We start from the raw sequence: 24,295 nt of genomic DNA, 5'->3' as shown, positions 1-24,295 counted from the left end.
GAATTCTATAATTTCAACTGATGAGTACAACTTAGATTAATGTCCTCAGTAACTTCATTGTTGATATCAACATTTCTCTCGGCAATCTTTTCAAGATTTGCTTTCGATTTGATGGGGACTATCATAACTCCCTCTGCAGTTCATTCTGCCTCCCATTCATGACCTTGATGATTTGTGTGATTCCTGGACGGCGGTTTTTCTTTTTCGCCTATTTATTGGCGCATTTCAGCTCATCAGAATAAACGTGACAGGAATTAATTCCATCTCTTGATTTTATAAGAAATATTTCCTACCATTAAAGTAGTCATCACTCAAGAACTGCCACCAGGCCAATAAAAAATACGAAAACCAGGAGAATTGTGGGAAATTTGCATCAGACCATTTTGAAATGGATGAAGGATTTCGAATCTTTTTTGTATAAATGTACTCAATGAATTAATACAACCAGGATACCGTACTTTTTGGTGAGACTCTGTAGGCATAGATATCATTATTTCATCCTCGAGGGCAGAGGTCAATTTGTTAAGAGAACAATGAAAACAAACACGACTCGGAGCCCGACATACCGATGCCCGCCGGCTGCCTTCGCCGATTCACCCAGAAAGCGAGTAGCATTCAATTATCGAGCGAAGTGAATCCTAGGTGCCTTCCCATTACACGCGCGTTCAGTTAACTCACTCCGGTACCGAGTCAGGATATTAGCCCACGTCTATCTGGAATGATCGCAAATTCTCTTCCGACGTTCCCGTGGCTTAAATAGGATCTGATACAGATGAAACGTCGTAGATAGTAATAGTATACGAAAAGGCATGTAGCAGACCTTAACGACATATGTAAATAATATGGAGCGCTAATAAGCAAGAAAGAGACGAAAGGTGAGATGATAGGAGATAAGGTTGAAAGGATCAGCATATCAAATTGGAAGGTGAAGTGATCGAAAAAGTGGAGAACTTTATGTATTTGGGAAGTGTCATCGCTGAATACATGTCCTTCCCCAAGGAAATCAAGTCAAGAATAGCTGTGGAAAAAGAGAGATTAAATAAGAATAAGGAACTACTGTGCAGACCTTAGAAAGAGGCACTGTGAAAGAGATTGATAAGATATCACAAATGGAGTGTGATTGAGGTACGGAGCAGATACATGGAATTTGCGGAAAGATGAAGTAAGAAGCAAAGAGGCCTTCGAAGTGTGGACCTGGAGGAGGATGGTGGGAATTTGAGGGCGGGAGGAAACGAGTGAAGAATGAATGGGGAGGTGCTACGAAGGAGTGAAATGGAGAGAAGAGAGAATTAATAACGCCCAAAGATGCTACGCTGTCACGAAACCTAGGTCGTAATAAAAATATTCTAAGTGGAAAAGCAGAGTCTTCTTTCATCGAGAGAGAATCGGTCATGATAATGGAGGGAGGAAAGGTTAATTGATTAGGGCATCATAATAATATATGAGTGGCTGTTGAAGAGAGAGTGTTGGTGGGACTAATGATAGAGGGGGAGAAAGGGCGAGGGAGGAAGAGATATGTAGTACGCATGTGGTGTTGGACATGATTAGGATTGGGAGAGCGTGTCTCAGGACAGGAAGAAAGAGAAGACATTGGTCAGCCATGGGTGAACCTGCCACGAGGCAGGACGATCTAATACGATATGATCCATACGAAAACGTTTGAGACATATTTTCAAATGCGGTGAAGTGTTCGCGGGGTTTTCCAGCTGGTCAGAGATTCATTTGCGGATGTCTAGATGGAGTTGGCCACTGAAGTGTCCGCAGCTGGCCTTGGTCCGCAGGGCACCCTGACTTGGTGGGAAATTCCTCGACGACTTCTTTGCAATCATGCGCCGGAAAAAAAACCAAATCTTACAAATTTGCAGGTAAATATTTATAGATCGCGGTCACAGCACGGGTTATTAACGACTCACAGCACCACCATAACTACACCACAACTTGGCCTCTCGTTTTCATAACGCATCATCATTTTATTACTTAGAGTAACATAATTCAATTCTGGGATTGACAAATATTTTCGTAGTTCCTTACAATACACTGTTACTCGATGCTACTGCTATTTATATTTCAGCCTCATAATGAAAATACAGCAATTTATTGTTGAAAATCGCTTTATTGTTTGTCGAAGTATTCTCCATGATAATCAATACACTTTTGCATGCGGTCGAACCAATTTTCTTAACACGTTTTTCCACTCCGATTGAGGTACCTCCAAAACATGGTTTTTGAATGCATCAACGGCATCTTCAGGCGCCGAAAAACGTAGGCCACACAATTTTCTCTTGATTAACGGGATTAAAAAAGAAGTCATTTGGTGCCAAATCAGGGCTTTGCGGAGGATGACCCATTAATTCGACGTTTTGGCCTGTCAAATAGGTAGTTGTTTCAGCCGATCAGTGAGAGCTTGTATTATCACGATTAAGAATGATCCTTCGTTGCCGCTTCTTTTTTCATACTTCACCAAGCACTTCTGGCAAACAAATTCTCGTGTAAAATTCATAATTCACGGTTTTAAGTTGCTCTGACGGTACGGTTGCCACATGTCCAGTAATTTCGAAGAAATAGGCGATCATTTGCTTCGATGTGCTCCTTGCACGAATCACTTTTGTCGGATATGACTCGTCTTGGAAGACCCATACAGTGGATTACTGTTTTGTTTCGGGTTCATACGAATAGGCCCAAGATTCGTCACCTGTGAAGATGTTATACAAAACTTTTAACGCACCGCGATTGTATTTATTGAGCATTCCTTTGCACCAATTGACACGAGCATCTTTTAGAGCTTTTTTCAAATCATGTGGGATCCAACGCGAACAAATTTGTTTCACAGCTAAATGATTATGCAATATATTATTGATGCTCGTCATACTAATCTCCAAGGATGTCTTAATCTCACGATAAGTCACATGATGATCTTCCTCCACTAGTGCTTGCACAGCCTCAATGTTTTCTGGCACAGAAACGTGTTTTGAACGACCTTCACGACTTTCGTCACTGAGCGAACAGTGGCCATGATGAAATCCGTTATACCAGCGTTTTACATTGGACTAGGATGGGGCTTCTTCGCCAAAAGTGGAAGTAAGTTGATCGACGCACTCTTATATTGATAATCCTCGTCGAAAGTCGTAAATAATCATCGCAAGAAAGTGTTCACGAGTTGGACTCTATTTTTTCGCTGAGACAAAATTTTTGAGTCACTGTAAACAACATGAGTTATGATCAAACGACAAAATGTCCTGAAAAATGTTGCGTTAAAAGGGTAAAACTTTCAGATGAAAACGTCAGATGACGCCTATAGAACTTAGTGTTCTCCAGGCTCAAAATATAAATAGCAACCAACACTCGTACTTAGATCCTTTCTAAGTGTTTAGACATTTGGGCTGCCTTTTTCGCGAAAAAATTAGGATTACACTTCCTTCCTAGAGGCGTTAGCGATAATGAACATATTGTACAATACAACATATTGTAAAATACAAAATATTTATCAAAGGCTTATTAATATAGTTTAATTCTTAGGATATTAACATGCAGATTTTATATTGATTACAGCAGCAATAACAATAGTTTTAAGTCAAAGAAAGTGATTCTCAGGAACATCAAAAAGAGGATGGGGAGCAGGGAAAATGTATACTTAGGAAATGATCACTCAGGGCTCAGAAAGATAAGAGGCGTGTGCGATGCCATCGCATTAAAGAGGCCCCTGATGGGGAGGAGTATGGAAATAAAATGAGGAGGTGTTTGCCTTCTCCGTAGATTTCGACTGTGCATTCGAAACAATAAGAAGTGATTACTTGATCAAAGTTTAGGTGAAAATGTTTATCAATTTAAGCATATGTTATCGATTGAATGTCACACCGCATAGTGAACTAGCAAGAAAGAGTTAATATTATGAAGTGCGCGTAATTCCAGGTAAATCATTGGCTGGTTTCATGGTTGTACTTTAACGCCAATGAAAAAAGGAAAAGCCTTTTACGGGTGATATGGTTTCGAGAGTAAAAACTCAGCGTAGCAACTTATCATCAAAGACTTCATTTGCCAATAATTCAAAGAAACTTACATCTAGTTTCATTTTACTTTTTTAATTCATTAAAATTCTTCATAAATAGGTTTATTTATTAGGATTAGGTTCCAAATAACCGTGCTCCTATTTGAAAGAAAGATTAATGAAGGAGTTCTCATTTTGAAAGGCAATAAAAGCAAGTATAGTAACGCAATAGCTTACTTCGACAATAAAAATGTATGATATTAATTACGAAATCAGATACTACTTAACTCATTTATAAATTAATGCATAAATTTCATTTTCAAAATTTATTACCGTTCAATGTAATAAAGCTACAGGCGAATGTACGACTTTCCACGATGTGTGTGTGCCTCCTGAAGAAGAGACAATCTTACTAATATATATAACCAACAACCATTATCAGTTCACTCAAAAGCTTATTGAGGTAATTTCGTAGACCAGCAGTACATGACCAATTATGTACTTTTCATGCGTCTACACATTCATAGAGGAATTAGACTTTGATATTGGCATGGAGTGCAGAGGAGAAAACATAAAATCCACCTAAAATGTACTAATGCCAAGGTGAGTTGCAACTTTTTTCATATCAACTATCTAAATGCATTCCCAAGCCAGGATAAGAATGTAAGATGGCGATGAATCACAACCTCGATGAAAATACAGGATTCCGTTGGTCCGGATGATAGCACCCTGGGAGGGAAAGCCGAAGCCACTGCCTTTTAGTTAGACGCTGGAGCATCAAAGGTAGCGAAAGGCAGCCTTAGATTTACTAATTAACGGCATGGTCATAAATCGATGAAAATGGCAGCCCCATCGCCTGACTTACCCAGCTGTATGGTGGGATTCCCCATTGAGTGCATATCAATTACACATAGTATACACGAATAAATAAGCCGGAAAACTGATAGAATACAACTTATTATGGAAAAGGACGCACGATTTGAAATTACGAACTAAAAAAATTCAACCAGATTCAGTTCTTGAGGTTTAAAAAAGAAAGGGCCAGGCCCTGTAGATAAATAAGACCAGAAGAGCTAATACGGCTGTTATAGCAAAATCTCGAAAGAAACTGAATCAAACCCAAAATGATGTCAAACAGGGACGAGAACAAAAGAGCTACGAGCCGCGTAACATTATTATTTATTCCCTACAAACGGATATCAATGGTAGCAGTTCCAAATGCAGGAAGGAGAGAGCTATGACAGGTTCGAACTTGCTGGAGGTCTTCTAACAAAAATCCTAATCCTCGGATAGGTAACATAATGAAGCAAATACTATGGGACAAAGTGAATAATCAAAAATAATACCGCGTACAGTTTTGATACATTTTGCTACCAACAGTAACATGAAAATAAATGATTTTTAGAACAAAAGATATTCACAATTACTTGGTTCAAGGAGGGAACAATGACAACACGAGCACTATATACTTACTACCAACCAAATGTGAAAGTAGATACAACATTATTATAATTCTTAGGTAATCTACCGGTTAAGGCAGGTTTTTGGATGGACAAAATTACTAATTCAACAATTTATGTCCCCCAGCAAAACACATCCCCCCTACATCAGGTCCCTCTTCAGGTCTGAGTACTTTCTTCCTCCCGTCATCCGGTCCAACATCCCTATCCTGTTCCTTCCCTTTCCTCACTTGCCTAACATTCTCCCCTCAATCACGGTCTTCAACATCCCATGCCGGTCAATACCCCCTTCATCCACTTTTCCAGCCTCCATAGGATTTCTCCCAACAAACCCCTCTCTTCGCCCACCATACGAGTTCTTTCTCATTTGTTTTCTTCTCTGTCCATTTCACCTTCTCCTTTCTTCTCCGCTCCCACATTTCAAAAGCATCCAGTGTACGTCTATCCTCCTGCTTCAATGACCACGTTTCCGCGCCCTACATAGCTACGCTCCATATCAAAGTTCTTACGAGTCTTTTCTTAATTTCCTCACTCAACGTCCCTCTCATCAACTCCCTCCTCCTTGTAAAAGCCTCCTTGCCTAGCGCAATTCTTTTCCTTACGTCCCTACTACTTTGACAGTGTAGGTCCAAAACACTTCCGAGATTCGTAAACTGTTCTACCTGCTCTAGTTTTTGCCCTTTTATTGTAATGTTTAGCTTAACCTTTTTCTTTTTAGAAAATCGCATGACCTTTGTTTTATTAATATTGATTCTCATCCCATACCTGTCGCACTGAATTTCCAATCAACTAAGCAATGCTTCTAACCCCTTGGCTGACTGACAAACTAAAGCTTGGTCATCAGCAACCCTAACTGATTTTACGAATTCCCCAACCACTTTCATTCCTACCTCCAGTTCTTCCAATGCCTCTTTGACCATTTCCTCTGCATACAGGTTGAACAGCATCGGTGATAATGGGTAACCCTGCCTTACACCTTTTCCTAACACTGCCCAACCGGACTCCCCGTTCCCCACTCGCACCTGAGCAGTCTGAGACATGTACAGGTTGCGGATTAGCCTCCTTTCCCTCCAATCTATTGCTATATTCTGCAATATACCCATTAGTTTTCCCCAATTCACTCCATCAAACGCTTTTTCGAAATCTACGAAACAGGCAAATACCTCCTGGTGTGTTCTATATTCATTTTGATTAATAATCTCATTACTGCAATGGCATCACGCGTACCTCTCCCCTTCCTAAACCCAAACTGATCATCCCCTAAGTAATCATTTGCCCTACTCTCTATCCTTTTGTTTATGATCCTGAGAACAACTTTAGCTGCGTGGGATTTCAAACTATTTGTCCTGTAGTCCTCAAATGACGTGGCCTTCACCTTTTTCGGAATAGGAACTAAAACTGATCTAAAAAAGTCTTCCGGCCAGATTCCCTCCACATAAATACTACCGATCAGCCCATATAGTCTCTTCCTCCCACATTTTACTAAGCCTTTTAAAAGTTCCACGGGAATGTTATCCACCCCCACGGCCTTATTTAGTTTCATCTACCTTAATGCCCTTTCTATCTCATTGTCTAGTATGCCTGGACCTAAGCTATCTTCCTCTACGTCATGTTCCTTTTCAATGTCTAACTTTGTTGGTCTAAGCTCTTTACTATACAGTTCTTTTATACATTCCTTCCATCTCTCTTGGATCTTTCCTGCGTCAACTATTACCTTACCCGCCTTATCTCTAACTGCTATCGTTGATCTCCGTTTCTTACTTCCCGATAAAGATTTAACTTTGCTGTACAGCGCACCGATTTCACCCTTCCTCTGCAGACTTTCCATATCCTCGCACTGCGTCTTCCACCATGCTTCTTTTGCTTTATTTGTTGTCCGCCTCAATTTATTGTTTAATTCTTAGTACTTCATTTTGCCTCATTCTGTATTTACATTCTTCCATTTTCGCCGCTCATCCATCTTTGTAATCATTTCGTCCGTGATCCATGGTTTCCTAGTCCTTTTAGCGTTAACGGTTCCAATAGTGTCTTTTGCGGCTTTAGACAACCCTCTCTTAATACATTCCCATTTTTCTTCGATAGTACTTAGCTCTTCACCATCCTCCATGATTTCCTCTACCGCCTGTTTGTATTCCTTCCTTTTCAAACCATTTAATGCTTCTACATTCCATTTTCTAACTCGCCGCCCCTGCCTTATCTTTTTGAAACGGACGCTACATTTCATAACAACTAAATTGTGGTCTGAGTCCACATCCGCTCCCGGGAAGCTGTGCGAATTTATCACACCGTTCCTAAACCTGTGTCTAACCAGGATATAATCTAGCTGATACCTTTCTGAGTCACCTGGCATTTTCCATGCATACCTGCATCTTTTGTGGTGTCTAAACCAAGTGTTGGTGATGACTAACCCCTGTCTCCTACAGAATTCAACGGCTTTCTCCCTGCGGTCATTCCTCGTGCCTAAACCGTAGTCCCCCACCTCATCACTATCTCTTCCTTCGCCTACCGACGCATTCCAATGCCCCATCACTATCTAATGTTTCCCTGCAGGAACAAACGCGATAATGTCTTCAAACTGATCGTATATCCTATCCTAGTTACCTGTTCTATGTTGACTACGCTTCCTCCTACCTCTTCATTTAATACTATGGCAAACCCCTCGTTGGCTCTCGTCCCCGCCGCTGTATATTATTCTATACTTATCACTCCAGTAATCCCCGCTATCTTTCTATCTCACCTCGCATAGACCTAAAATATCTATATTTCCCCTTTCCATCTCTCGCTTAACATTCTCCAATTTCCCTGTCCTCATCATTGTCCTAACATTCCACGTTCCTATTCTACGTAACTAATGTGGTCTTCTTCTCCTGCATCTTGAGTCCTGCTGCTGCTGGTTTTCCCTTGCAAGGGTTTCGTGGGATGACGACCGCGGAAGCCTTACCTCCTCCGCTGCCGGGCACGACACACGGCCGATTGGGCCGAGCCCCGTAGTTGCCAGGACTCAAAATCTCTCTATTGTCCATCATTTTAATCTTGGGAATGATAATTGAGGTGGTTTCCCGTTGCCTTCCTCAATAGTGTTTTTAACGTGACACCATTACTTACTGGCCGCCCCACTGGGGTCAGACGCCATTGCAGCCGCCTCACTGAGGAACAGACGCTGCGTGGACTACCTTTCGTCTGGCTCCTAACCTTCGACCTATCTGGCATGGGTGACCCTACCAGGAGCAATTTTTATTACTCCCGCCAGCACAGCTCTAGGGGTCATCGGAACGCACAAGCCGTTGCACCACGTCAAGGTTGTAGTCCGGGGAGGGAGATACAACATATGTAAGTACAAATGAACAGTGAATCTATTCAGACCGCTACCTTGGGAGAGCAAAAATAAATTTCCTCGTAGGATGAAAAAATTTAAAATGAGGCATGACGAATGAAAAAGTTAATTAAGTATTTCCGCTGCATGATGAAGCAAAATACGAAAATTACACCACGGAGGGCTGCACATAATTCATATCTAATGTGAGGAGAAATATGTGGGAACTTCATGGGAAATTGTACTTTCTACGGAAAAAGAACACACCTAACCTGTCCTCTTATCTTGGACGTTTAACCTGCGATCCACATAATGTTAATTGTATTTATTGTTACAACTTTTTAAAGAACATAGCATAAAAGTAATTCACAATGCATCTATTAAATGTCCCAAGGGATATCCACAATATACACACACCACATACCCAATCCACGAGCGTACACTCCATGGATAAAGATAAATTGTACTCCCATGATGGATATCCACCAACACTACACCACCTACGCAATGTTAAATATCCACATTAATGGATATCTACATAGTGTAAAGACATATGACCTTTGATAATAAAACTACAAAATACATATTTTAATATACACATGTATAAGGTCTGTCCCAAAAGTAGTCAGACTTATTTTTACCCAATTAAATGGATGGAACGGTGGCAGTTTCTCTGGCTGGGTTCTAGACAGGGGAGTTTCAGGAAAGGCTGGAGGCCGGTGGAATGTGGCTCCCAGCATTTGAAGTGTGGATCATTCTTTAGCGAAACCTCTATAACGTGACCTAATTACATCCTGTCATGAACCAGTTATTGGAAAAGCGCTACACCATCAAATTTGGCGTGAAACTGGGCAAAACCGGCCCAGTTTCACGCTACTCTCATGACATGCTCGGGGCAGCTTACAGTGACAGCGCTATGGGTTAAGCGGGTGTTATTGGGTGGCACAAGTTGTTTTGGGAGGGTAGAGAAGATGTTGAAGGAGGTGCCAAAACTTTAGCACGCCTTCCGACCTCAGAAGACGAAAATCTTTCCAAGGTGAAGGCTTATTTGGGCAGGGATTACAGATTAAGTGTTCGCATGGTTCTCAAGAACTTGATATCCCTATAAGTGATGCGTCACCTTAGGGGAGCTTAGCAGCATTCCGGACGCCGCCATGCAGGAGGCGCGCAAAACCCTCTAACAACGTTGGGTTGATGAGCAAGGGTGCTACACTTCGAAGACTTTCGAGTGAATGTATCAATTCTGGCATTGAATTTTTTTAATCAACTCAGTCCTACGATTTTTGGGACAAACCTTGTATTATAGGCTAAATCCTAATTATTTTGCCTTTATTAAATGACTATAGACACTGGTTAATAAGCCTCAAACCATTCCGCTAACAGATGAAATGTGTAATTTTTAGAACACAATATTAAATGAACCGTAGCATCTGCAGGAAAACATGTTGGGGAACTGTGAATGTTGAGGGGCCTACAAGACATAGAGGAGGGCACAAAGATTCCCCAGACTTGTTTCAAGCGACAATTGGGGCCCATCTCTCCAACCTCCATACAACCTCGTAGACCTAAGAGATCTGCCGATGGAAATAAATTGTGAAGTACAAGACATTACAAATTGGGAAGAAATTTTAGTTTTATTTAAAATTCAAGCCCTCCCCATGGACTACAACCTTGAGATGGTTGAAGGGCTTCTGCATTCCGATGACCCCTAGAGCTGTGCTGGCGGGAGAAATGATAATTGCTTCTGGTAGGGTCACCCATGCCAGATAGGTCGAAGGTTAGGAGCCAGACGAAAGGTAGTCCATGCAGCGTCTGTCCCTCACCGAGGTGACTGCAAAGGAGTCTAACCCCAGTAGGGCAGCCATTGAGTGACAGTGTCACAATGAAAACACTATTGAGGAAGGTAACGGGAAACCCACTCAATCATTAATCCCAAGACTTTAAGGATGGACACCATTATGCAATTGAGTCAGGGCAACTACAGGACTCGGCCCAATTGACCGAGTGCTGTGCCCAACAGCAGGGGAGGCAAGGCTGCTGTAGTCATCATCTCACGAAACCCTTGCAAAGCAGAAGTAACAGCACAGAACACACTGAAGAGCAGCGAAATGGATAAGGCCTTGGAATGTTAAGATAATGCAGAGGACAAGAAAATTAGAGAATATAAAACAAGAGATGGAGAGGAAATATGGTTGTTTTAGGTCTATGTAAAAAGGGATGGAAGGATACTGGAAATTATTAAAGTAATAGTTATAGAGTGATACACATGGTCTGTTCAAAAAAAGATGAGACTTTAAAAAAATACTTGATTTTATTATTTACCCTTTAATCATGCAAATCACCTTCAAAATACAGCCCTTGCCTACTTCTTAGCAATCTGCTAGATGTCCTTGTATGTGATGGACCTGGCTTGGTGGACTAATGTGTTCAGCACTTCTCGCCCCTCAGTGGTGGCTGGCCCGTGTGCATTGGCTTTCAATGCACCCCATACACGAGTGCGCCATACTCTTTTGCTGGATTAAGATGTTTTAGAAAGGGATTTTCCATCGATTTCCAATTCCATTGAGAAGGAAAAGTGCGGAAGTTGGCCATTCATCTGCAGTAGGAATTGGTTGAGTGTATTCCTTCCATGTGACCAAACCAGAAAGGTGTCATCTACATTCTAGGGGAAATGCTTTGGGTGGCTTGGGGCCAAGTTGAGCACCTTTCCTCAAAATCTTCCATTAAGAAGTTGGCAATGGCAGGGGTCAGTGGAGATCCTATGGCCACTCCATCAGCAGCCAACATCAGGAGAAGCCAATATCCAGGGCATGTTTGCTGTATGTATCCCCTGTATCGAGGAAAATATCCAGGATATTGGCGACGCACAAAATCAAGGCCATCTACAAATCACCAGAAAAAATCAGAGATTTCCTCGTCAGAGCCAAGGATTCAATTGGCTTGAAGACTCCAGGCATACACGAGGTCCCTTGTGTATGCCGAGATGCCTATACAGGCAGACCATTGAGAGCAGAGTGTAGGAACACCAATGACGCCTACTGCTGGGGCAGATGGAGAAATCAGCCATCACTGAACATGGCATAAGTATGGACCACCTCATTAAATTTGACGAAACAAAGTTACTTGCCTGCTCTGTTGGTTACTCGGACTAAGTAATCAAAGAAGTTACTGAAATGCAGATGAGTCAGAATTTCCATACAGACTCTGACTCTCTTCCCTCAGCAAGACGTGGAAACCAGGGCTGTGGAATGTTAAAGAAGGAAGGAAAAGCACACAGCACCACAGTGACCAAAGAGGCTTCCACCACTTCTCCTCTACCACAGAACAATCATGAGTCACCTGACCCTTACCAATATACGGTAATGATGGCCAAAACGCAGAGCTTCCACTCATCTGTCCGGAGGACGATGCTCGAGTTGAGCATCAAAATGTTGGCCAAGATAAAACCCCTGACCCGGTGGAAGACCCGAGAAAACTTCATAAAGCTGATATGCAGGTGAAGCACCAGATCATACTTCAACCGTTTTATAAATATATTACCTTTTGCCAAGACACTTCATTTTAAGTAGAATTAATTTACATTGCTTAAAACTAGAATATAATTAATAGATAGAATGCAATTATTATGCAATCCCCATAAAATAGTGTGGCTATAATTGTATTTGATATTATTACTGGTATCCCACCATTGAAATACATTTCATTTCTTCTTTGCACTGCCCGTCCAAACTCTCCATCTCCAACTCACTCACACCTAAGCAGTCTGAGAAGTGTACAGGTTGCAGATAAAGTAATCTCTGATCCCTCCAATCTATTCCTAATTTCTGCAGTACAATCATTAATGCAACCCATTCCACATGATCAAATGCCTCCTTGATATCAATGAAACTGGGTGTATATGCATACTTAAGGTTTTATAATGGCAAAAGGACATTGATTCACAGCTCCACAGGAGTTGGAGGAAAGGTTTTCATTTTTTAGAGCAAGCGCACACTTTGGAGATGAGGCGGACTACATGATGGTTTTGGGACCATGTCTATGCATGCACTAACTAATTAGAGTTAAAGCGTGAAAAATAACAGCACCCACATTATGACAGAAAAATATAATGACTCTGAAGTCCATTTTGAACTTAATTAAAAACTCCCATGTCAAACCGCTCGTCAGGTAAAAAGTTGAAACTTGGAATGACTGTCTGACAGAGAGCAGGTGTCAAAGGAACTGCTGAATTGCTCATAGAGATTATCTCTTTTTCATGTTTATCCACTTCGTTAAAGCTGGCAGGAAGGAAAAAAGATTTTACCTTAATTATCCAGACCTATTCTCAACTAAAAACTTCCTGAGCTTCCACGGCGACTTGGCCCTCAAATGGGTGAAAATACAAGTGTTAAATACATTTGGTAAGGTAAATAACATATCCGTGAATGGAGTTACTCTTGCCAATATAGTTGACTACCATGAAACAAACAACAGAAGCCTCAAATAGAGGGTGCATATCAAACAGCATCAACCGACTACTTCAAAGAACATCATATCTTCTTCACAACATGTCACTTCACCTTCACTTCATTTAAGAGCTCATTACCAATTCATTAAAGCTCAAAGGATAAGGGCGTTTGAGATCCAATAATTGTGGTGAAGGAACTCAAAGAAACAGTTGTTGACATTGTGCGAAAGCTACTAATAGGAAAGAAATTGCTATGAAATAGGAACATTCTATTTTACAAACATTATTCACAGGCCTCTTTATGTCAGGCATTCTGCTGCAAATGATTTCAGACAGAATATTTTTATTCTGGCACAATGAATCAGGTGATGAAGTTAACAAGGTACTGCAGACATGTCTCAAAAGGGTATTGTAGAGGCTATTTAACATCAAAAAACCTGGAACAAGCTATCAGTTCATTTGGCTATACCCAGTTGACGCACCAGAAGTACTTTGAGCTTTTACAGATTTTTGTATCATAGTATAAGAAAAGTCCTCCAGCAGGAATGTCAGCGTAAAGCAATCCTAAAGCATTATTTCATGGATAAAGTTGATACTACAATTAGCCTGCGTGGTACACATGCAAATAATCAACGACTTCCACACGTGCATCAAAGACCAGGTTTATGTCCTTCCTCCACTAACTTAAAAGGTTTAAAGTTTTTAAGACAAACTGGCTCTTGCAAAAGAATAGAGTTGATATGTCATTTTATCCACAATATTACATGTGCTGACTGATGACAAAAATGATAATTTCTGAAGATTCCATTGCAAATAAATGATTTAATAGTTTGGCGGAATAGAATGGAATAGGTAACACACAACTCTTTCTCAATTATTCTGCCTACGCCTTCACCTTTACCTGTGAAATGATCCACTCCCAGTAGTACTCTAATTTCTTATATTTTATTTATGTGTTAAGCTAGAAAATTACTGTAACAGTTAACATTTCAGCTTAACAAACCCCTAATACATAATCATTTCAGCCTGATACACAATTTATTTTAATGGGCATTTGAATAATCAAATGCTAAATGATAGTTAACTTAGCATGGAAATATACCAGAAATATATTTCAACACTTTTGGCACTTCAAAGAACCAATTAATATAGATAACATTCTAGTTACAGGTGAAGTTTGTATGCATTGACCAAATGATAAAACAAATGCATACAAAATAGCTACCGTTTTATCCTGATTAATATGCAGTTTTTTCTCCAATATATACCTTTGAAAGTTACATTCATGCTATATTCATATACTTGTAGCTCTAAAACTATGTGTGCATTGCACATCTAGGCATGCATTTTAGAAAATTATTTATAATTAAAATCTTGTAACTGAATTGGGTATTCACGTTACAATGCTATATTGTACAAATATACTGGTAAAACATATTGAGGAGAAAACTGAAAATAGATACACACTAGATCGTAGCAACTTAAATGCATTGTCTTGCTGGAATTGTCTTTTACATACATGATGTCTTGCATTCCCAGGAGCTCTTATGCCACTGTTTCTGTATTTATAACTCATAAACATTTACCCTTCATTACTTTTACTATGGATAGAGAAAAAACTATTGATAATGCTGAGAAAAAGGCTTCTTCTTCCAAATCCCAAGTAAACAAAGGAATCCAATTAAGTTATGATGTCCACTCTAAAATACTCATGGCTCAAGGGGCAGGAAAAACTAACAATGTTCTAGCTTCAAAGAAGTATTGTGTTCCAGAATCAACTATAAATTTACGGCAAGGGCATTTCATTCTGCTAATTCCACCATGAAGGCATTTGGAGGCCCTTCCAAGAGAAGATTTGAAGACCTTGAAAATGTAGTTCATGATTTGGAGATGGAAAAATGAACTGAAGGCTTTCTCGTCCAGCTAGAAGGTAAAATGATGAAATCTTGGTAACTGCCAAGGGAATTTTTGATTACAGCTAATTACTTCAAGGCAGCAAATAGTTGGTGCAGAAGGATGATGCCAAGAGAAGACCTCTCTCGCCAACACCACATTTCCCAAGCTCAACGCCTTCCCAGTGATTATGCATGGATCTAATTGGATACCCAAGTTATTCACATACATAGAATGGATGGAATTGTACATATGTAAAAAGCATTGCTAGCTACATGGACAGCGGGGAAAGCTGACCAAACTTCAGATTATTTTAACATGCCTTCAAATGCCACAGTTAATACTAAAAAAAACTGACTCCTAACATAATTCTAAGTCATTAAACAATACCATAACAAAAGGTAGCATCAAGAGTTACTTGTAAATGCGCAGTATAAGGGATGAATGAAGAACTTGTTAGATTCATTGAATGTCATCTGGAGTAAGTGCGGTACTACGACAGAGAAGAATTCTTTCATGTGATATATTCGACGGATACCTGACAGAAAACATGAAGAAGATGATGGCTGAAATGCACGCAGACAAACTTAGTTATTATTCACAGAGGATTGGCATCTCAATGGCAGGTGTTAGATGCTGCAATTATTAAGTCTTTCAAAGATTTCTTGAGCAAGGAAGGTATTGAGTGGCTACTGGCCGGAAACCATTGATTGACTCCGTTAAAAAAAATAAAGAAACTTGGTCATCATACGAGGAAAATGGATCAAAACATCATGGGACAAAATCACCAACGGGTCCATTTTGCAGGGATTGAAGAAATGTCCTCTACCCAGCTGAACAGATGGTGGTGGTGTTTCGTGGGATCAAGAGAGAGACAGGGACCGTTTTCAGAACCATGAAAATACTTTGAATATTTAGTGCCTGCATTAATCACAAGTTTACAGAAAATTACAATTTAAAAAAGAGAAAATTAAATGAGTTTTTCCTCTTCCTGAGTTTCCCTTTGAAATACTTGGGATTCCACTATATTCATGGAGGTATTATATTTAGGTAAAATGGTAAATCTCTTCAGTTCTTGCGTGCAAAGAAATTTGCTGTGGCCAAAAGAAATGATTGCAGCAACAATATATTCTAATATTCCTGTCACTATATAAGAAAAAAAACTAATAGCATATGCTGAGCTTTCAATTACAACCATTATACCGTAAAAAAACCTTTCATTTCAATTTGGAAATAATTTATACGCCTAAAAATTCCTGTCGCTAGCTCTGTAATAGCAGCACAGGCATATCACTCATCTGCCTGGAGTGTCAAAGTAGAAAAACTAAATTAAACATTTTATATAGAGTTAATGATTTCTTACAGCCTGCAATGGCACCATTCAGTCACACATATTTCAATGGATGTTATTTATGACTATAAATATCAAAACAAAATTCCCTTAGATTGCATAGATGCAGTGGTTAAACTAGTAGTTGAATTGTATGAAGAGTAATCATGCAACCGACTATCATTTCTCTAAAATAGAATAATTTGGCCAAAACATATCATGAGGTTCATATAAGCCAGGGCTAGGCTTGGGGTATTTCAGCCTGAGCTGCTGCATGGGGCTCCCTCCAAATGTAAGGGGTCTCAATCTTTTGCATCCAAGGCAGCATAAAAATTGCTCAGCACCTCATCATATTCAAGATTACAAAAAAACAATTATTAATTTTTAATGTCAGGGTAATACATATTTGAGTAGAAAAGAAATATAAAAATCACAAAGGTTTGGTCAAAAACATGTTTCAACTAAAATGAGTTATTTAAAATAATAATTTTATGTTTAATGAAATTTTTTGCAATTTTTAGGAAATGGAAAATTCAACGAGGAGAAACAAAATTCAATGTTCTCAGGGGCTCCCAGGCCCCCTACAAAGAAAGCCAGCCCTGTAAAAATTGCAGTCATTGCAAGTCTTGCATGCATCATTCCATGTTAACAAATTCTCAGACAGCACTCTCCCACAGTTTGGCCAATAAATGTCCGTCCAAAGCCGAGTCCTGCCACATAGGGTGCAGCAACAGAGCTTCCCTTTTTGAAAGCACTTTGCGCTTGATAAAAGGATGTTATGCTGCCACACCCTGTACTTTTCTTAACAAGCAATTTTTGCCCATTTTATGATCAATTGAAAAGTTAGTCAATATAACTAAAAGTGCCCAATATATCAGCTCATATTTGTACCTCCATCATTTTGTATCTTAAATAATGAAAAATCTATCACAAACAGAAATGCCAAGTACATTACAAAAATAAAGTCAATAAAATTTACATTTGTGTACATGTTTAAACATTAATAAAAATTTTCAAATATATTTTCTCAAATACTCACAACTGACTTGTTCTCTAAAATTTTCAAATGGTACACCAAAGACTCATCTTTGACCTGTTGAAATTTTGGAGGAGTGCTTTTAAGTAAATTTCAAAATTCCTGCCATCTTTGAGTCTTCATGCTCAACACTCATTGTTGGGCAGGCTGACTCGTCCATCTTGCTAAGAAAGCTCAACACTCATTGTTGGGCAGGCTGACTCGTCCATCTTGCTAAGAAAGCTCAACACTCATTGTTGGGCAGGCTGACTCGTCCATCTTGCTAAGAAAGCTCAACACTCATTGTTGGGCAGGCTGACTCGTCCATCTTGCTAAGAAAGCTCAACACTCATTGTTGGGCAGGCTGACTCGTCCATCTTGCTAAGAAAGCTCAACACTCATTGTTGGGCAGGCTGACTCGTCCATCTTGCTAAGAAAGCTCAACACTCATTGTTGGGCAGGCTGACTCGTCCATCTTGCTAAGAAAGCTCAACACTCATTGTTGGGCAGGCTGACTCGTCCATCTTGCTAAGAAAGCTCAACACTCATTGTTGGGCAGGCTGACTCGTCCATCTTGCTAAGAAAGCTCAACACTCATTGTTGGGCAGGCTGACTCGTCCATCTTGCTAAGAAAGCTCAACACTCATTGTTGGGCAGGCTGACTCGTCCATCTTGCTAGGAAAGCTCAACACTCATTGTTGGGCAGGCTGACTCGTCCATCTTGCTAAGAAAGCTCAACACTCATTGTTGGGCAGGCTGACTCGTCCATCTTGCTAAGAAAGCTCAACACTCATTGTTGGGCAGGCTGACTCGTCCATCTTGCTAGGAAAGCTCAACACTCATTGTTGGGCAGGCTGACTCGTCCATCTTGCTAGGAAAGCTCAACACTCATTGTTGGGCAGGCTGACTCGTCCATCTTGCTAAGAAAGCTGGGGGTACTCAACACTATTTCCATGATTACCGAATACTTTAACAAGATGCTTGATCAACGATTTCTTATCAGATTAAATGCAATTTTTTTTTGTTGTTGACAATTGCATTTCTTATTGAGCATTCCAGCATGGGCAAAAGTATTTGGAGTCAATACTGAATTTGTTTACAAATCACTTACAATGTGATGATTATGAAACACTTTCTCATTTAGGGCCAATACTTCCATTGTGTATTGATTGAGGAATGTGTGGCATGTCGGCGAGTGCCTTCATTTTCAACAGACGATCCACTGCCCTTGCATTACAATATTCGGTTGGGGTCAGGTCGTACGACCTAGCTTTGCTCCAAGGAGGAGTGGATTTATTTTAGGGCTATTCATGCAAACAGCACTGATTCCTCAAAAATCCTTGCTATTCCAAATTAAGCTAAAATTGGTAATTACAGAAAAGGATAAAACAGCCATCAAGTCCATGACCACGAATTCATCCCCATCCTGCCACAGAAGTTCTTCCACCAAAGAAAAGGTGTTTTGATTATTTTACTGTACCCAACACATTTCCCTTCAAGTAAGTTTCAATCAACATATTTTTGTGTATAATGCCCCTCTATCAGTTGTAAATAGGGTTTTCATTAATTTTATCGCATATAATAAAGGAGAAATATTGATGAACTTTTCAAACATTCATTAAACGTGCAAAAATTGATTATTAACAAAACTAATTTGGAAGGCTGAGTTTTGGATAGGTATCAATTGGTATAATAAGTTAGAACAAAATCTGAGAGAGTGCTGTCAGAAATGGCACTATTAATTGTTGAATTGACGTGGAATAAAAGGTAGAAGAGCCGGCAAATAAAGGGAAAACATCATGTTGAGCATACAGGTGACCTCTAACTCTCCTCCTTCACCTGCCGACCCAAAGACTACCCATTAGATTGCAGAGCAGGTACTTCAATGCACTAGATATAAAGCCAAAGAGAGAAAATTCTATACCATCAGAGAAAAATAATTCCATTAATCCCTACAAAAGAATGGTGCACAATTGGGAAATGCAATTTCAAGAATTAAACTATATGCACTTAACATTAGCATGCACTTAACATTAAATGTGAGGCTGCAAGCCAATGAGAGAGGTGAACTTCAAATTACCATGGAAACTAATGTGCAAAATAAACTTACATTCACAACACTCATATCCTGTGAACATAATAATTGAATCGATCAATATCTCAGGCCAAAATTAATGAAATCACAATAAATAAAAAATAATGACCTTCATTGAGTAAATATCACAAACATATCTTTCAGCATAGTACCATGCCTTTTACGACCTTGAACATTTAATTTTGCAGAAAATAAAGTTTCAGACATCACAAGAAGAAAGACTTGTATACAGTCACAATAACAAAATACCATTTTTCCAAAGGCTGGTCTTGCTATTGCATCTAAAAGACGCTTTTTAATTGCACTGAATTTATCACAGAATTGGGCTGCGGAGCCACACTTAAATTACACTATATTTAACATCGAATAAACTCAAAGCTAACACAGAGAGGACACTAATGGCATAGCGAACCCATTACAATGGTTTAAGGTGACACAACTTTCGTAGAAAGACATAAGTATAGAGTTTGAAGGATGGAATTTTTGAAAAGGCCACAAAAATGTTTGGCCCATCCTTCAGGTGCCAATATTGATGGATAGATAGCAAAAATTATGTGTGTTAAACATCAAACAGAACAATAACTTTCTAAGATACCATTGCCAAGGCGCTAAACACAACCAAGGAAAATGATTCAGAAGTCTACTTGTTACATTTCATTACTACTTAATCTCGATAAATGAAGTAAACAGTTACAGAGTATCAGTGATTTTCAATCAGGAATATTCAATTCATAACTCAACCAGAGGAACACTTAACAAAGAGAAACTTGTAAACCTTTTAAAATATTCACATCTGATGTTACTACACAGACCTATACTTTCCTTACTTTATACATAAAGGCTTCGTACAAAGGAGAAACAATGTCATTAATGAAATCTAGTCAAATCAGCAAAATATTTCATATTTTGTGAGCATGACTGTAAATACAATCCCGAATTAATTGGGCAAATGCCAATTGTCTTTGCCCAGCGTGATTATTGAAAACCTAGCATGGCAATTGACACGTCATGGCACACAATGAGTGGCAGCGACTTGGCCCATTGGTGAGGTCGATAGAGAGGCAAACGTGCATACAGATGAGAACATAATTTTGTATGCTTCGGTGGATTTCCCAAACTGGTGATAGTGAAATAATAATAAATATTTACAAATAAAGATAGATGGCTCATTTGAAACCAGTTATTGATAGATATAGTTGTACTTCTCCATTCACGGAACTTGTTTTTTGATATAATACATGTAAGAACACTGCACTTAGGCACCAGTAGTTTCACATTATTAGATTTCAGCTGTTAAAAAAATGTGTTCACTTAATAAATACTCAATGATTGAAGAAGGAATCCACCTTGGACTTTGGAATTAGAATGTACTCATCAAGAAATACACCTAACTCTCACCGTAAATGGAAGTGGTCTCCATTAACGACCAATCTTGAACATTAAATTAGCTATTGAGCATGAGAACTGATCAAATAAATTCCATTCACGAAGAAGGTATCAAGGGGAAATGAAAGAAACAACTGTCATTAAGTTACATTGGTACACCAATATTAAATCAAACAACTATCAAAGAGTTAGTGAATACTCACTTGCTTCATTTCTAACCCACCAGAATATCGCCTTACTAGCTGCAACGATATCCACTAAAGGAAGTTGAACCATTAATTAATGACCACATTTTACTGGATCCGCTAATATTAGTAGATTTCATAGTGTACACATATCTCAAGAGAATATTTCTGTGGACTTTCACCCATTGGATACCCTTGATCGTTTAGTACTCAGTTCATTACTGCCTCCATATTTACTTCTTGAGCAACAATAAAATAAAAAATTTAATTTCACATTAACATAGAACCTTAAGTAGAAATTTGACTGGCCTAATCAAAAGGGAACCTCCCAATTCTGCCAGTCTCGTCACAGCAATGCCATCTGTTATCCATGGCTCCAAGTGGCTCAACTTAAGTTTTATGGTCTACATAGTAACAAAATTACAAAAGAACAAAAGCAAATAATAAAAGTAATAAAAATAATTAGTTCAGAAGTAATGGTGTAAGGATTTAAGGAACTACGCAAAAAAGAACCCCAATTCATATATTAGCTAGGTATAATGATTCAGATCTCTATTTAAGTAATTTGACCATCACTTATTTACTTTCAGATTTACAGTTAAACACTTGTTCACAAACAGTTTACTTCCAAGTTCTTAGAGCTTACATTCTTTTCGTTAAATATGAAACATTGCGATTTTCAACACTTTTCTGGTTACGTTAGTGAGTACACTATTTGCTCGACTCTTCTTCGCCAGTTAGTCGGAATTACCTCAAATGATCACAATATGGCTACGACGGATAAAAACTGCATAGTCAAACCTGTCACTTCAAGCCACTTGCGGACTTTTGATGGCCATTTAGTCCTCCTTCTTGGACAAATTCTCTCGCTTCCAACTCACTAGAAGAAGACCGAAGAGTACCATGAATGTCCCACTCCACCACAAGAATGACGTGGTTTCGCCAAATACCAGGGCACCAAATACTGCCTGAAAACAAAATGTTAAATGAGATATACTGTCGCAATTTCTTACATTGCCATATTAAATTTTCAAACTAATTTTCTTCCTTTTCGAAGAATGTACTCTCAATTAAGATTTCTGTAACTTAAAAGCGCGACAACAAAATGAGAAATAGGATTTGTTTACGAAATTAGCCGGTCGATGAAGAAACTATTATAAAAATAATCGGTTTCGTAGTTCGTTACTAGTCAAATTCCAAAAAGAATAACAACCGGTTATAGTAAAATAAACGCATTACACGGCCAATTCTTAAGTCAGCGGGTGTGCGCAGTAAAAAGTCATTCATTGAGGTATACAATCTAAACTGTTACATTATTTACATGTTTTAATTTTCAATAAGACTAAGCTTATTACTGAAACGCAATCAACAATTGCTCGTTAATGTGAAGAGACAAAAGCAAAAAAAATATGAAGTCGCCTCACCGCTAATATGAAACTTGTGGCAGTACTAATCAGAGTTGCAGGTAATGACGACTTCGAGGCCTGCAAAGCCTTCACAAAAAAAGTCCACACAGCCGTATTGCTCAAAATCATACACGCCACCAACACAGCCTTCACCAGCCAAAACTCCTGAAATATTGACAACATATTTAGACATAAGAGCTACTTAGACTGTTTTTATTGCCACTTTAAAAATAGATGCATACAATATCCCCCACGCATATCTTAGCCCTTTCCTCGATATGGTCTAAGAGTCTACACTTCAGCGAATGAAGTGCACCACAAACATAATCAATATGCTCGCGGGTGCCAGCAAGTTTCCCAAACAAGCTCCCAGCAAATGCACACAATCCTGCGACCGCAGCATATGAAATACGGTAGTTCAAATTAGTTGCATTTCTCATGGTCTACCCCTTCACCAGAAATTACAAATAATCACGCAGTAATTGAATAATGTCAATAATCTGACGTTCAGCCGTATCTCGCAACAGTACTGACGCTTCCGCTTCTTCTCTGTCATCCGAAAGTGCTACGATCTATTTTTGCGACCGGAGTCGTTACCGCTACCTTCAAACCTGCGCTTTAAGTCCGTTTGTGCGGATCGCAAACAAGTTTTCCGTACATTAACGTGGTTCTGCTAAACCTCGTGCGGAACTACGATTATATAAGGAACAATCATAATAGTATCAGAAACACCTTTTGCTATGTATCACCCTTTGTTTCAAGCATATAAAATATTTGAAAGGTTTGGTATAATAATATTATTTTATCAAGGTACAGTTCAAACAACACCTATGATATAGGTAAATAATCGATTCGCTGCTCACTTTTCAAAATAGTACAACCCTACCTTTTGCATCAAACCTTCATCGCCAGATTTACCCTAATAATCTCCTTTAACATCTTGACGAAGTGAATTAGTGTTTAAACTTATGCAGCTGTGCGCGTGTATATATGAGAGCAAGAAAGGTTAGAGCAAAAATTTGTCTCGTGATCATGCCACACTGCTTGACTCATGTAGTCTAAGGATTAAAAAAGGTTTTAAAAAACGTCTAAGGAAGCTTGGGATAGCCTTAAAGCAGCTTATGAGGACTAGGGGCTGACTGGATGGCTTGGCCCGCTGTTGAGACTGCTCAGGGTGAAATTGGGTCAGTATGATAGCTTGGAATCCTATGTAATGGTGATAAGGTCACTATCACAACAGTTGGCTGATATTAGTGCTCCCATAGATGATGAATTCGTTGGGGTAATCATGCTGAGTGTACTACTATCAGATTATGACTTGATGGTAATGGCTTTGGAGAGTTGCGGGGCACAGTTAAGCAGTGACTTCGTGAAATGGAAATTATACCAGGAGGGCGTCAAGCGGTCGTCATCCGAGGATAAACAACTCTCCGGAGATGCAGTATTCTTGTCTAGTACTAAAGGCAAGAAAGCACCTGGCACAATCAGTTCAAGAAGAGCCAATAAAAGTGTCGTTTTAAGTGTGGTGAGGTTGGTCAGAAGGCTGAGGACTCTCCAAGGAAACAGTCTAAAACTAATTCCAACGGAAAAGGTGGGCCGTTGTTTACAGCATTGTCAGCTAATGTGAACACTGGTAGTTGATATTTGGACTCTGGTGCGACCAATCACATGACCAATTGCATGGGTTGTCTGGAGAACTATGACTGCATGAGCAAAGAAATTTTGTGCACAAACGGTGAAAACCTGCATAGTAATGATGTTGGTAATGTTAAGATTAGCG

The 24,295-nt window shown here is 39.3% G+C and overlaps 1 protein-coding gene across 1 annotated transcript; it reads right to left on the bottom strand.

Annotated features, from left to right (window-relative positions):
- Positions 1–14,290: 14,290 nt before the first annotated feature.
- LOC139696936 (uncharacterized) lies at positions 14,291–23,071 on the bottom strand. The gene is made up of 3 exons (XM_071595830.1): positions 22,758–23,071; positions 22,534–22,680; positions 14,291–22,077 (listed from the first exon to the last, which is right to left on the bottom strand). The coding sequence occupies exons 1-3, from the start codon at positions 22,953–22,955 to the stop codon at positions 21,949–21,951; spliced, it is 474 nt and encodes a 157-aa protein (XP_071451931.1). The 5' UTR covers positions 22,956–23,071; the 3' UTR covers positions 14,291–21,948.
- Positions 23,072–24,295: the final 1,224 nt, after the last annotated feature.

Source organism: Hetaerina americana, unplaced genomic scaffold, assembly GCF_022747635.1.
Source record: "Hetaerina americana unplaced genomic scaffold, ioHetAmer1.1.p SCAF_7, whole genome shotgun sequence".
Classification (NCBI taxonomy): Eukaryota; Metazoa; Arthropoda; class Insecta; order Odonata; family Calopterygidae; genus Hetaerina; species Hetaerina americana.
Note: the sequence above shows the minus strand (reverse complement) of the source record. Positions and strands in the feature narration are given on the sequence as shown.